At 43.1% G+C, this 15,948-nt stretch overlaps 1 protein-coding gene across 1 annotated transcript; it reads right to left on the bottom strand.

The window, feature by feature from the left end:
• Window positions 1-9,419: 9,419 nt before the first annotated feature.
• On the bottom strand, window positions 9,420-9,977 carry LOC104556020 (uncharacterized). Its single transcript, XM_010199693.1, has one exon. The coding sequence runs from the start codon at window positions 9,975-9,977 to the stop codon at window positions 9,420-9,422; it is 558 nt and encodes a 185-aa protein (XP_010197995.1).
• Between the last annotated feature and the right edge of the window lie 5,971 nt (window positions 9,978-15,948).

Here is a 15,948-nt window from a genome sequence, read left to right as displayed (position 1 = left end):
GCTGTGAGGCACAAACCGTGACCACGGAGACCTGAAAAGGAAGCAACAAGGAAAAGGAAAGGAAATTGAGGGTTTTCCTAATAATTTAGCGTCCTTCACTCTTTATACTGCAACTCTTTTCTCCTTGTTTTTACCCCTGACTCCAGTGGAAGGTGCTTACTACCCTCATCATGCTGAGTGATGTAGATCTAAATTGTAAACTCTAATCTCTGCACAAACTTTGAATAGTTTTGAGTAATCTTACACAGCTTCACTGCCTAGCTTGCCCTTGATGTCTCTCTTTTTCTGAGTTTCTTTTGGGAGGTTGGACTTTCTCTGTTGGAGAAAATAACAGCTCACTGTCATGATAAAGATTACAAGTGTTAAACAAAGTGAAGCCAGAACACCTTCAAAGCAGCTATTTTAAAATATTTAAGTGAATGTATAGTTCATAGAATAATTCCAGTTAACATTAAACCTACTACCATTTCTAATCCATTGCTGTGTCCTCTTGACTTTAGTGAAGCACATTCCTGCTGAATCGTACAGTTGCTTGATCATTAATCTACGTCTTCAGATTGCTGAACAAACTCAGAGCTACACTTGGATGTACATCAGATAATTATTGCTAAAAGAATATTACTATCATTCATACACAAGAGTTTCCTTGCCTGTAGCATCTAGACAAAGGTAATTTTTCCAGCTCTGTGTTTTTGGTCAGGGAAACCCTATTAGAAAATTCTGCATGCGTTTCTCAGACAACAGGCAAAATAAAACACTGTTCCGCTCTGTTCAGCTCCCTACATGCATTTGTTTTTAAAGCCAAAGTTTTCTGTGTAATGTGTCTGAAGGGACACTGTTTTGATCACCAACAAGGCAGTACAGAAGTGTAAATCCCCAGAGTCCCATGCCTGAACTCTGGGGCTCCTTCCAGAATGTAAACAACTCTTTATTCTGAAATGGACATAGCATCGTACTTACATGGTGTTGTACTTACTGGCCCTTTGTTCATATGTGTTTCTTTTCTGTTAAACACAGTCTCCTCCATCACTTTCTGCTTTATGCCTTCACTGCCTCCCAGAATTTCCCTGCCTTCAACAGTGTATAGAGCTTTTCGTTTCTGAGACACTAACGTAGGATAAATTCTGCTGTTACAAGTTGCCAAATCCAGTATCTCGATGCAGTGTAGTACTTCTGCAGCTCCATGTCTCCATATTCAGCCAAGGAGTGAGGCTGAGCCTGTGTTTTCTAAACAGCACACATATGCATGCATACACGCATATGCCTTACCACATAAATCCATGCTGATCGAAAGCAAAGCCCATGCACAAATACAAATAGCACAAACACCCACAATCCTGTTCCCTGTCTGGTTAATCAACATTAAAGACGGTGGAAAATATATACATACCTATGCTCAGAAGCCACATGGGTTCCATTAGTAACTGACCTTAGACAGCCATCCAGTACTTGGCCCCAGGATGCCATGGTCTCCCAGCTGCCTCAGGTACAAACTCACACACATGGAAACATGTTTTTCAGCAGCTGTTCCAGACCTACAGCCTTACCATTGGTCTCTCCCACAGCTGGCTTGGGCTTCCCAGTCCTGCCAATAACTGACTCTCAGATCCCCTAGTCTCTCCAATAGCTGGCCCAGACTTAAAACCACTCCAGTCCCTGAGTCCCAAGCACCTTATTCTGCTTGCTGACTAATTCAGCTTGATGCTCATAAGCAGTTGTGACAGTGACATATATACACTCACAGTAGGTACACACTGTGGTCTCCACAGCCTCTGGTGCCTTAGGTCCGTGGTCCCCTATGGCTCAAGATCCCTTTCCTGTTGCTAGCAGTTAGACCTTACACACAAAGTATAGATGTTCTTTTAATAAGATGGGACAGATTGGGATTACATCATGGGCAAATCAGAATAAACAACAACCTGTTGTATATGTGGGCTCTGGATTTTATTTAATAGCCAGAAAGATTAGCCCCTACTTGTTTATTTCTGTCTCACACACACATAGAGTCATATATGTGAGCAGCTGAGATTGAACACATAGTGCTACATCCCAGAGATTGCAACTTCCCTTCCCAGCAGGGAGGTAGCTACACATCTGGGAAGGTCAAGCAGAAAGTCATATTGGTTCCTGCTGTGCAGCTTCTTGCCTTTTCCACTTTTTGAGATTGCTAGTCAAGGTCCCTGGGCATCCCCTGGCATCTGTCTCCATGCTGGTCTTTTCTCCAAGATCTTCCCCCGCTTCCAAGATATTTCCTTCAGACAGGATTGTCACCTTTTTCTTTCTGTGAAAGAAAAGGTCCTTTCTTTTAATATCATCTTTCTGTGACAATGCCTCATCAGCCTCTTAATTATTGTTTCTGTCTATTATCATTTTATCAATTATAGGATTCAGCATATGCCGCTTTTTAGTATTCCAGGTGTTACCTAAATTTACAACCAGTCCATAATGGTTGAAGATACCAAGTAGTAGGCTTCTGCTTGAGAGTCCAGAATTCAGTTTCTGACATTCACACAAGCAGACTTTGCCATCTACATACACACAGTCCTGTGTTTTCTGTTAACCGTTTAAGGTAGTTATTATTGATGACAGGTGTTCAGATGCAAAGCATGGCCAAAGAAGTACATTCCTCACTTCAGTCTGTGAGAAGAGAGTCAATACTTGTCTGGTAAGTCTCATACCCAGACTATATGGTCCATTCGTCTCCTGTGACAGCCCTGAGAAAAGCCACATCAGAATGCTTCACTGCCTCTGTGTAGGTTACTGGGTTACTCTGTCTGCCATTGCTCCTTTGTACTTCTTTATGGTTGTGGAGATGATCCCATAACCACCCAATCTAACAACTACAACACTGAGAGTCTGCAAAGGGTCCAGGGTAGAAGGTCGTCGATGTTTGTGAGAAGCAGGGGACCTAGCTCACCTGTTTATTCCTGAGCTGCTCTAGAAGCAGCACTGCATGCAGTATGCTCTGTTAAACAGGCTGTGCCTGTGTCTGACTGTGTTTTGACTACATCAGCCTATGCTGGAGGAATGCCACAGACAGCAAGGACAATGCCTCTTCCCCCTGAGCAACTGAGAATGCTCCTCTGAGCACTGCTGCACGGGCAAGCCAAAGTGTGGCATGCAGGGAAGGAGGGAAATGCAGGAATGAGGGAGTTGAGAGTAATGGGGCAGACTGGGAGATGTCTGAGCCTGTTGTAGTGATGCTGACTGGGACATCACTGTACATCGAGGAGCTGGCGACCCATGTTGTGGATAGTCTCAGTAGGTGAAGGTTTTGCTGTGCTGTATGTAGGCTGTGTCCCTACACAGGTCCCTTGGCCACAGGATAAACTTAGCCACTTAATTATGACAGAGGAGCCTACAGGCAACTCCTGCTTGGTACAGCAATTAGGCTATCTGCATAGCCTGGCATTTATCTCAAGTGCAGTAAGAAGTCCTCATGTGAACATCTTTTATGAATACAGTTGTTTTCTTGTAAGAAAAATTGCATAATATATTGAATAACCAAAAAGGTGGAACTTCTCTACAACAGGGTCTGTACAGAGTGCCAAAGGAAAGTCCATGTGGGGTCTCTCCAATGCTGCAGGAATGCAGGATTCCCAGCATCTCAAGGGACAGAATGTACTTGCTACCTACATGTCTTTTCTTATTCCGTCTTATTGAACCAGCATTTTTATTAAGTCTTTCTTACTGAGATTCAGAAGGAGCCCCACACCACCTCCCTCTGCCACCTCTTTCACCTCCCCAGTGCAGAACATGTATGTTTTAGTGAAAACTATCAAAACTAACTTTAGGGATGCTCTCTGCAGGGTGTAAGGAAAGAATTTTTGATTTCAAAGTTCTGGCCAGCTCCCACCATCAACACAGTTGCCATGAGCAGGAGAAAGGTATTCCACACACACACACGGACAGAACAAGACATCACCAGCTTGTTGTGCAGAGGTGAAGACTGATGGAAATCCATGGTTTTTTGCTGTTTCACAGTCCCTAATTCAGTGATGGAAAAGTACCTGTGATGGAAAAGAAGTTGTCTAGGATACTTTGTCACCTTCAGGGATGTTTAGTTCCATTCTGACCTCCTTCAGTCTGCTGGAGCATGCCCATAGCACAACTTAACTTCACTTTTGAAGTATCTTAACCTTATTCTGACCTTATTGCTCAATTAATGATAACTGTACTTAGCTTTACAGCTCCTCTACTCCCAGGCATGCAATGTCACCTAAGACTTCTACTGACTATTATTCATACCCCAGGCTCCCACTTACCTGCTGACACTCCCTTAGCCATGCAACTGGAACAAAAGGCTGATGGTTAGCTCTCATCCTGCCAAAGAGTTCAGCAGCAAGGCTCACACCCCTCAAATGAGCATGGGCTGATCCAAAATGAGGCCTGTTACAGTCCAAGATTGACTAAGGTCCTGCAAGACCCCTCTGACAGTCATCATAGACATGTGAGCTGGTATGGTGAATGCCAGCTGGGCTGCCTTGGAAGGATTTCCAAGGGCCTAGAGGCAGGATGGAGAAGAGACGTCAGGTATATTATTTCTATATTATTTTTATAGTATTCTTGTAATTGAATAATATTAACCCAGAGAATAATGATGGATATTTCATGCTGATTTTTTTTCCATTCTGTCTGTTCAGTTTTAGAATATGAAAAATAAGGAAAAATGTAGTTTGCTAAGTGTTTAAATAAGAAGTTACTAATAAAACCATGTCTAAATTTACAGGGAAAGTAAAATTATGAACTGTCAAACAAATTTAAATATTGTGGTCTAAGACATGGCATTTCTTTATAATCTGAACTCTTCAATGACAATTCCAATAGTTAACTCATGGGTTTCCATTTTATGTCATAATGGCGTGTTACCTTTGGTTGACTCATGTGTTTCCTGGTCCAGAGGTTTGCCTTGTCAGTTACCACTCCAATAGCTCTAACAAGAATTTACCATGTTAATGCACTTTACAAATAATTCCAAAGAATTGCTAATGTATTCCTGAAAATATACATTTATTTGGGTTTGTGCATTAGCCTATGTGGAAGGAATCTTCTCCAGCCCTCACTCAAAAATGAAACTGTTTTGCCATCATAATATTTTTTAAAAAGATACTTCTGATGTTTCAAATCAAAAGTTCCCCTTTTTAGGGAGAGGAGCTTTCCATTATCATTGCATTGAATCTTTTCTTCATTTGTTTAATTTCTGAAGTAAAACTGATGTTCATAGTATTTTACTATGTCTCACTGATGACACCAATTAGTCCTAGGTTTTGAAACACCAGAAGGACTATACCCCAGAGGTCTCACAGGATGTATAAAGGTGTGACTTTCTGGGATTGCAGGTATTCAGAAGACTCGTTTTATACCTTAAATTTCTAACAGCTACTTTTTCTCCTAATACGAGGGTAGTTGCAATACCTAACCCTGTTTTTCCTAATCCTAACCCTGGTCAGGGAGATAGGAAAGATGGTTACTGACATCTCAAGAAAGATATTGATGGCAAGACTGAACAAAGTTTGCATCAATCTCTGATTTTTAGAACTGTCATCAAAGGTATGTCTCTTTGGGTAAGACATTCCAGCAGCTTCTTCAACTCAGTTTCTGATATTACAAGCATAGGTAAACTAAACGTGCAAACTACAAAGACTCTGTTTCTCTCTATGATATCACTACTGGTTTGATAGAGCCAATTCCGTAGTTTTGCCTTTCTTCATAGTTCACTCTAAATTGTGATGAAACTGTCAATTATAGCCAGATTTTACATAAATGTGTTACCATATGGAACTAAGAGTACTAATACTGAAACTGAATGAATCAATGGCTTGTTTTATCTGACACTACTATCTTTTGAATGTTGAGGCATACAAAGAGATGTCTCCTATGTTGAAAGCCTTGCTGGATTTTACTTTGCAATGCTAGATGAATAGTAAAGGTTTTGTCCAAGCATAAAACCATCTTTTCCTTCCCCTGCATTTGAATGATCTGGTTTTGAATACTGTTGCACTTCTGGACTGTCTAGGCCTAGAATACCAAAATTCATTATGTAGTGAGACAAACCATTGGGAATTCAGCCTCACAAAAGCCCAAAGTGGTTTTTATACTGTAAGTTCAGTGCTGTTAAACTGAGATGATACCCTGACTTTGGAGTAAGACAACAAAGTTCATTTTTTTTTCCATTTTCCTTCATACTGAAGGAACAGCACAGAAATGTTTCTTAATATTATCTTTAATAATATTCCCAAACTGGGTTTGCAAAGAAGGAGGAGACTTCAAAGGAAACAAAGTGCTCTTGCTTACTGTCACTATTGCTTCACTGTAGAAATACTGTTCATATGTGTCAGAGGACTGTTCCCTGATGTTATAATGTGCTTTGGGAAAGGGGAAATGGTTTTGTTACTTTTCTCGCCATGTCAGATTTCTTTTTGCAAAGGATCTCTTTCTAGAAACTTGATGATGAATGAAACGAAAGTGATGGAGTTCATCTTGATTGGATTTTCATATTTTCCAGATTTGCGTATTCTATTATTCTCCTTTTTTTCCTTACTTACCTGGTCACTATCACAGTAAATATCCTGCTAATGACAATTATCTAACTTCATTGTCATCTTCGCATCCCCATGTATTTCTTCTTTTCCATTCTCTCTTTTTCAGAAACTTGCTATAATTTTACTGTCATTCCTAAGATGCTGGTAAATCTAATATGAGAAGAAAAGTCCATTTCTTTCATTGCATGTACTGTTCAGATATTTTTCTTCATTGGCTTTGGAAGCACTAACTGTGTGCTTCTAATGGCAATGGGATAGGACCAATATGTGGCTATATAGAAACCTTTACATTATAAAGTCCTCATGAAAACAGAGTCTGTAGTCAGCTGGTGGTCTTTGCAATGGTGACTGGCTTTACCTTCTCCCTGATAGATACCTACTTCATATTCACATTGTCTTTTTGTGAAAAGAAGGACATTAATCACTTGTTCTGTGACATGAATCCTGCCATTCAGACAGCTTGTACAAATAATAATGGAATTGAGACAGTAATTTTTAATGTTTTCTGTTGTGATGTTTGACTCCTTGTTGTTGACTCTTCTCTCCTACATTTTGACCTTCAACATCATCCTCAAGATCCAATCCAGGAACAATGACTGGCAGCAGCAGTGGAGCGGGCAGGTGCAGCCCTTGGCCTGCACTCTCTTATGGCTCTTGGTCACCTGCTTCCACTTGGTCAACTTCTTTCTGGAAGCCCATGCCACAGTGTCACCTTTCTTGACCAGCCTTTGAGTGGTACAAGGGCCCATTCCCGCACCACAACTGCTTCAGCACAGAGCTCTTGCGCAGTGCTACTTGCACCTGTTGTCTTGATGGGAGGGAGACAAAGCTATTGCTAAGTCCAGCCAGGGAGCTGATCCATCTCTGACTCTCCACTATGGGAAAGCATCTGCCCTAGTTTTGCCATGCTGTAAAACATCACCTTAACTTAAGGCTGGACTAGCTGTGCACGCCCAACTTAGAGCTTGAGTAAGAAGTACAGATGTGGAAGATGCGGAAGATGAAAGGTCTGAGGCTTTTTCTGCTCATGGCCAAGGCTTACTTTCACTTCCTTCCCTCAAGTCCTCAAGTCAAGATTAGAAGCAAACACCAAGTTACCCATTGCCCATGTGAGTACCTTTTTCCCACTTGAGAACACTGTTTGAAGTTCCTGATCTCCCTTCCTGCACACACTCTCTCAGCCATGATAAATGACCTTCCTTCTCACAACATCTCAGACCACAGTAGAACAACTTGCTCAGAGCATGCACAGAGTTCACCGACTCCAAGTTTCCCCTCAAGATTTTGCCCACTCCTTTTTAAAGACTGTGCACAGCTGAGCCCTGACTGACTAGGCTAAGCGACAGGGATTGCTGCAAGGAGGTTTATCTTTCACAACACTTGGGCTTGAAATTGTCTGTGAGCTTAAGCTCTCCTGAGTTTGAGTCCTTGACAATATGGCTGACTTTGGCCCAAAAATGGGATCCTGTGCTCCACAACAGGCCAGGCCTGCAGGGCCTTCACCTTTGACAGTCCACCACAGGCCAAGTCCACAAGGGCAGCTGAGCATCTGACTTGCAGCAGATGTTTAACATGCTGTGCCACGAGGTGCTTTTTCCCCACGCCACCTCCCTACAGCTGATTGCAGCTGTCTCAGCAGAAATCTCGTTTTTTTTTGGTCTGCAGGGACAGCCTCAGGGTTTGGGAAGGGATTTCGCAGTGGGTATCGGACAGGATTCCCTTCATCCCTGAGAGGACAAGAGAAGCCCAGCTGAAGAGCACAATAGGAAAGGAAGGACCAGGAGAAAATGGCTCTTCCAGGGAGCAGCCGTAGATGGAGAAGTGGGTGGAAGAATGCAGGAGGAAGTGGCTAAAAAGGGAACGGAACCTGAGCCAAGCAAAGGGAGAAATCCCAATGTTTATCTGACAGCGATTCAGAAACAAACGCTCCAGCAGCAGCGGTGTCTGGGCCCAACCTGCCATGCAGGCAATGCTCTGCCAGGACACCACCGAGTACGTGAGACTCACAGCCCTGCTCAGTGCTTCGTGGAGCAGAACAACTGGGATGAGGCTGTGCTGCCCAAACGGCTCAGGGAAGCATCCCGTGGCACTTGCAGAGCTGCTGCACTGGGCATCGTTAAGGAGTGAGCGCTCTAATGACGAGAAGCCTGAGGGTGCTCCTGCACGCGCGATTCCCAGTGCTACTGTTGTGCCACGACACAGGCCACAGAGGGGGTTGTTAAAAGTTAAGAGCTCTGCTTTGGCAAAGCAGTTACAGGCCTGCTGGTGATGATGTCAGGGGCTGCAGATGACACTTGGTGAAACCCCAGAACCATGAGCAAAGCCAGCTCCAGACCAGGCAGTTCCTTTGCCAAGTGCTTCCCTGCCCTCTCCACCCAGAAGGGGCAAATATGGCTGGACTGTGGGGCACTTGCTGTCCCTCCCCTGTTTCCCGCTGGGATGGTGTAAGAGGAACGTTCAGGGCCCTTTGCTCTTTCAGAAACAGTTATCCTCACCATCCCTCACAGCCTGTGCCCATCCTCTCCGGGGCAGAGCCCCGCTGCCCCTCTCAGCTGCCTTCAAAGCAGGGACAAACCTGAGCTGAGGCAGGTGCTGCCCACCATGGCCACTTGCCGTCCAGGCAGCTTCCTGCTTTCCTCCCCAGCCAGGGCTGTGCTGCAGCCTCCCTCTGCAGAGCTCTCTGCCTGCCTCCAGCTGCAAGCTCCCGGCCAGCCAGGAGACACTGATCCATCCCACAGTACAAAATGCCCCAAGTCCCACATGACATTGCAAAACTTTTAATGTACCCTTAAGCCACAGAGACAGATTTGACGCCAGAGAGCCTTGTGTGTATAGCAGCCCGTGCCCCTGTGTGTGGCACGAGCTTCTGCTTCCTGCTCACTTGGCAGCAGCCCTGGAGCGGGCAGGTGCAGCCCTCAGCCTGTGCTGTCTCTTCTGGCTCTTGGTCACCTGCTTCCGCTTGGTCGCCTTCTTTCTGGAGGCCAAGGCCCGGCGCTGCCTTTCTTGGCCAGCCCTTGCGTGGTGCGAGGGTCTGTTCCTGCAGCGCAGCTGCTTCAGCACAGAGCTCTTGTACAGCGCCGTGTGCAAGTGCAGCGCAGAAATGCAGCTCTGGTTGCGGTCCTTGGCGATCCTGCCAGCCACAGCCACGGCCTCCTCTGTCACGCACTGCAGCACTGCAGTCAGATAGACAGGGGCCTCGGCCCTGAGGCGCTTGGCAAAGCGGCTGCTGCGCAGCTGCCTCTCAACGCGGCTCACTGGGAAGAGCAGCCCAGCCCGTGAGGAGCGGGACGAGCGGCTCTTTGTGGCTTTCCCTTCGCTGCCATTGTCAGGGTCCCCAGCCTGTGTCCCTGAGGGCTCCCTCTCCTGCTCAGGCAGCATGCAGAACTCTGCTCTGGACAGGCTGCTGGCAGCACAGTCCTGTAGCACATCCTCCATGCTGCCTTCCTTCCCGCTGCCCTGGGTCTCCTCACTGGGCCTGGTGGCTGCTCCCCAGCTCAGGTTTAGGATACTTGACCCTGCCCCTGCCCTGCCCAGGCTCAGAGAGCACAGGAGCTCTGTCCCACAGCTGCCGTGCTGCAGCTGCTGCCTGTGGCACAATGGCTTGGGCTCTGGCCCTCCCCTGCGCAGGCTCTGGCCCTTTGTTCCCCTGAGCTGAGGAGCTCAGGTTCTACAGGGGCAGTGGGGCCAATAGGAAAGGACTTGTTCTGTGACTTCACCTCTCCGCTTCATGCTGATGTCACTGAGACATGTTGTCAGGGGTGACACCATCTCCACTGGCTCTGCCCTTTATGAGTAAACTTTGTACACACCTGCAATCCACTCTTCACTCCTCTGGTCCATGGCAGAGACTCCTCTCCTCTCCTCTCCTCTCCTCTCCTCTCCTCTCCTCTCCTCTCCTCTCCTCTCCTCTCCGCACCATAGGTCTGGGTCCTGCTGAGTACTGCCTGTCAGGGCAGATCACCTCTGAAGGGTCTTGAGTAGAGACGTATTAAACAGTGAGAAAACTTAGACATTGAATGTTTCAGTACCAGCATCCATTCTGCCCTCCTCTATTCCAGTCTTGCCTCTTAGCTGGAAAAAATAAATGATATTTGTGTCAGGTGTGAAACGCAGCGACACTCTGTGTGAGTTAGGTTTCACTAAGTCATTGACACTGTATCTGAGAATTGGCATTTTTGTGATGCAAATTTTCAAAAATCTGTGAGGAAGGATGTTTAACACCAAACCACCGGGTAAAGGGAAAAATGTCATCTCTTCCCAGAAGATATCAGCCTCAGCTTTGTTATTTCCTTTGTTTTTAATGCAAGCCTCCTCATTTTTATCTTTGCATTTAGACTTTCCCGTCACAAGGTTTTTAGGTACATGGCTTAAACTCCTCCAGAGTCTTAGTTTAGTACTAAGTAAGTCAGAAGCTGCAGTAATTTAGTATTAAACTCTTATAACAGTTTGGGAAAAGATCAGCTTTTCTAATGGGTTAAGCTGTGATACTGTTATTCTATTCGTTTGTCTTATGATCATTCTTTCCAGCAGAAGTATTTTGCATAAAAGAAAAAAGGAAACCAAATCCTCACAATCATCCTCCAATTTTCCAGGTTTCTTTTCCAGCTTATGCTCTTCCTAGAAGTTTCCATCGTAGACCTGCGTGCCAGAGATGTCACTATTATGGCAATAATAAGGGTTGACTGTACTCTCCCATGTATTTCTTACCTTCTGCTCCTTAGTTTTCCTAGATATTGACCCTAGTGTGATGGCAGATCACTTAATAGAAATCACGACTATTTCATTTATTGCTTGTCTTATCCAGACGTTTTTTCTTCATTGGGTCTTGATGCTCAGTTTGTTTGTTTCTAGTAGCAATGAGTTGTGATTGCTGCTTTGCAATGGGTAAGCCTTTTGTGAGAGTTTGTATGAATGGATCCCACAGGTACTGGTTTTCATTGATGTAGACGTTACCAGACAACATTAAGACAAGGAGAAGGGAAGTATATGCTAGACAGGTCCTAGGGAAGAAATCTCCCAAGGACTGATAAACTCTGTAGTCCAAAAGTTCTTCAGGAGCTGCAAGATCTTGTCAGCCCTGAATACCAAATCTGTAGCCTACTAATACGCAGAGTAACCCAGATTGTTGAGGAGCGGTGGCTGATGTTTCTAAGGCAGGCTAAAGGGATGTGCATAGATGTGATGAAACTCAGGGCTCCCTGAGGGACTTTCTGAAGTTGCCATGAGTGTCAATACAGCCTTTTGCTGCTGAGTGTACTGCAGTGCTTGGCCTCACCTGTTCTTCTCGGATCAGGTAGCTATTGGTGTGAGTTCAAACTGTGTAAGGTGCATAAGGGCAGCAAGAGAATGCATTTTGTGAATAGCCACCTGCTTTTGGCAATATGAATCGTAACTATTAGTTAATAAAAGGTGTTCCAAACAGTGTGGTCTCTGTCTCCTCTAAATCCATTTTTTGTTTTGATTTGGTTTTGGGGTTTTTTTATGAAGGAAAAGGGATTTTACAATGGAAAGATTCATTTCCCAAAGAAGAGTTGTTAGGGGCTACAGAAACTCATTATTCCCCTGAGAAATATAACATCCTGAACCCATTTATTGACTTAAATGACACAATACTCAGACAATCAGAAATTTATCCTACCTTGCTCCCCTGAAATATGCATCAAATAGCACTTCTGTAGTTATTTTATTCTTTGAATCGAATAACATAGAAGAGGTTTCTAACAAAATATGACATATTATCAATACAAGAGAAGGTGTGGTGACTTGTTTGGAGAAACAAGAAGTCTTCAGAGGTAGAAGGGAAGCAGAATTCCAGACTAAGAAGAAGCAAAAGAAAGAAGGGGGGGGGGGGGGGGGGGGAAGGGTGAGGACGGAGAGAAAAAATCCAAACAGATCAGCATTATCTAATAGAGAAGATGTATAAGAAAAAAAAATATCAACTGAACTAGTTAATCAACAGGTTGGTCTTCAGAGCTGGATGCCCTCAAACTTTCCAATCATTGAGACCCAGCACTTGATTGTTAGTGTTAGTTTCTCAGCCTCAGACATCTTTAGATCTGTGGCTTCAAGGTTTTAGAACATTGGAAAATCATAATGCAACTTAATAACTTGCAATAGGATTACCTTAAATTGGACTGGGTTCTGACATTAGCTGAACTGTTCACTTGAACTGAGGAGCAGCGGGAAGCATGTTTTTGCTATTTGACCATGTTCAGACATACAGGGCCAGCCTCAGCAGAAAGGATTGAAGCTCTCTACCACTGATTCATTTCCATGTGATAGAATAAAAATGTGCTTACGTCACATTGTGGGGCCCTTATAGCGAGTAGGAAGCAGAAGTACTTAGGGCATACGGTCCTGCTCCTCCAGCTGCGGTCACTGTCTTTGTAGATGTCAGATCACACTTATCTAAAGGATTAATTTCCCACAGCTGTTTAGCCTCTCTTTATCTATGAGGCCTGCCATTTCCCTTTCAAGATGGCATTCTGCCCAGCTAAATGAGACAAGATTTTAAGTTTTTTTCCTGTATGAGAGGCCTCATATTCCTGTCATCAGCACAAGCCTTTTTCTGCACTTTAATTTTGATTCTTCTTTTCTGAACAGAGACACTTTAAACATAGAGGATTCCAGATGAACCTGAGCCTGGGCACATCTTGTCTCTGTTTCTGTTAGGAACACATTTCACAAAGTTTATCATGCTGGCAGGACCCAAATGGCCCATATACATCCTGCAACCAGCTTTTACAGTCATTTCCAGTAGATGAACTTATTGTTCCAAGCAATTCTTTTAGCTATTAGTCTTACAAACTTGAGATCTTCTCATTTGGGCTATCATTTTTTTCTCTTCTGTTGAGTTTTAGGAGAAATACCTATGCACAGACAGCTAGTTGATCTTATTAATTCTAGCGACAGGACAAGGAGTAGTGGAATTAAGCTGGAAGACAAAAAGTTCCACTTAAACATAAGAAAAAACTATTTTACTGTGAGGGTGATGGAGCACTGGAACAGGCTGCCCAGGGAGGTTGTGGAGGTCTTCAGGACCCACCTGGACACATTCCTATGCAACCTGATCTAGGTGGACCTGTTTCTGCAGGGGGTTGTACCAGATGATCTCTAAAGGTCGCTTCCAACCCCTACTATTCTATGATTCCATGATTCTGGCTTGCTGGCCTGAGTATATTCCAGCTGGCCTGATATTTGTATTTCACTTCCTGAACTCTTCTGAAGGCACCATTTGAATTGAATTGCCTCAGTTGTGGTATATTACATGCCTAGAGGAGCAGCTGTGGGATGTAGGAATGTACCTAGGTTTTAAGGGGCTCGAGGATTCTTTTTCCTTTGTTTGCTTGTTTTTACTTTTATAATAGTGGGTTTCTGGTTTAGTTTCTTAAAAAGGCACCTTATAATTGAGTGGACCCTTCCCATGATATCTGACTTTACATGAGTTTTTTATGAGTACAATAGCAATCCATGAACCTTACATATGACTAGCAACCTGCATTGTGGGAAAGGACTACTTTTACAAAAGGGAAGATGAAAGCATAAGATCACAACAACCCTAATTGTCTTTAAATAGCAAGGATAAGCAATCCAAGATCATTTAATCTCCTGAAGTATGACAAAAAATATATCTGACATTCTACAGATAATCCTTTACCTATTCCAGACAGATCATATCTTTCTTAAAGCTTGGTGATCAGAACAACGATGCAGACTATTCTGCATGTGATGTCACCATGGCCTTATGTACCAGCACTTAAATTTCATTACTTTAGCTCTAGATATTTCTTCTGATGTAACTGGTTTGAGATCTTCACAGTCACAATATATTCCTAGTTCCTACTCACACTCACAGGAAATATTATTCTACTCAAATTCTTTTCTTTTTGAGCCCTTTCTGATTCAGAAGTTCTGGCTATCGATTCCTGTATATGTGGCCTTGCCATTTGCATTATTCACGTTCATCCCATTTTGATTTTTCTGTTCCTTAAGAATTTCAGGAGAATGAACTGTAGCCATTTAGCTTACAATAAATTAGAAAAGCTTTGTGGTTTAGATTCAGTCAAGGAATCTTTCTTCTATTTACGTTTAGCACTGTCAACTAGCAGATGATGCGTGTAGCCCTCCAGATTTTCATGACACATTTTGTGATGCAGTACAAGTTATGTATTAACTAAACAAACAACAAGGGCTTCTGCCTATAAGTCCAGAACTTTGTTTGAGTCAACTGACTAGAGCAAACAAATGTTGAAATTCTCACATTATGCAATTTTTTAAATTCTTCAAACAGGCAGAAGTTTCCTCATGTCTGTATAACGGTTAGTTAAGAAATGGAGAAGAGACAATATCTCTCAGCTGACAAATAGTCATATTACAACAGAATGACTATATAAATTTTCTGTTAAAGCTTTACTTTACTTTCTTCATTTTAGAACTTACTTATAGTTTCTCTTAAATTACTATAATTTCTGACTATCTGAAGCAATAGTCTAATATTAAATTATAATACACTATCTATTAGCAGAATATCATTATAAAGATACTTGTTTTTCGTAGTGCCTACATGAAAAAGTGACAAGTCTTAGAGGTGCTCAGTGCTGGTTTGCCTCCTTTAAGTCAATGAAGATACTCTTAAAGTTGAAATCCTGTAACTTAGTGCCTAAGCGAGCATGTAAAGTAGAACTTTTAAAAGCTCCAGAATTATTTTGGTGAACAAAGCTGATGGATCATTTTAGGTTGTTACAAATAAAAATATTTTACCAATAACACTTCCCTAAACAAACACACTTGTGAGGGGTACTAAAAAAATGGAAGGAAAGGAATAAACAAACAAAAAACCCCAACAGAAAAAAAAAACCCAAATCAGGCTTATTTTTACTAGAGTTTGGTTTTACACTCCTAACACAGATCAGAATAGTGCTCATAAGCCACATGCTTACTCAGGTGGTTACTCAGGAGGTAATGTACATGTATAATCTATTTCTTTTCACTGTTTTTGCTTAAGTGCAAAAACAGTCCTGGAAACTCCAGACATCCCGCTTTCATAATGCACATTTAAAATTTCACAGGTGTGGAAATGTTAAAAAACTTCATGAAGAGGGGCATAAAACTCCTTAGATAATCGATCCTGCTTCTGTTTCATTAAGGAATGCATCTCTGGCTTCCTACAGCAGTCAGAATCACTAATATTTTGACATCAGTTGAATGTTTTCCTCTTGGTCTAGAAGATCCTGTCTCATGGTCTCAGTTCTGCCTTTTAAAACGTTTGTTACATATCACAACATTTGCTGTAGACAATTCTTTGGGTAATGGCAATAGTCCAGCAAAGCACTGCCCTACCAGGATAACAAACAATTGTCGCTCTCTGGAGAGATGCAGCAGCCAGTAGATTCATGGGAGGCACACA

Source organism: Colius striatus, chromosome 1 (genome assembly GCF_028858725.1).
Source record: "Colius striatus isolate bColStr4 chromosome 1, bColStr4.1.hap1, whole genome shotgun sequence".
NCBI lineage: Eukaryota > Metazoa > Chordata > Aves > Coliiformes > Coliidae > Colius > Colius striatus.
This window is presented reverse-complemented; position numbering and strand designations above follow the sequence as displayed.

Bases quoted from the DNA above. Each gene is read 5' to 3' on its own strand.
- LOC104556020 (XM_010199693.1), bottom strand. From the start codon at position 9,977: ATGGAGGATGTGCTACAGGACTGTGCTGCCAGCAGCCTGTCCAGAGCA.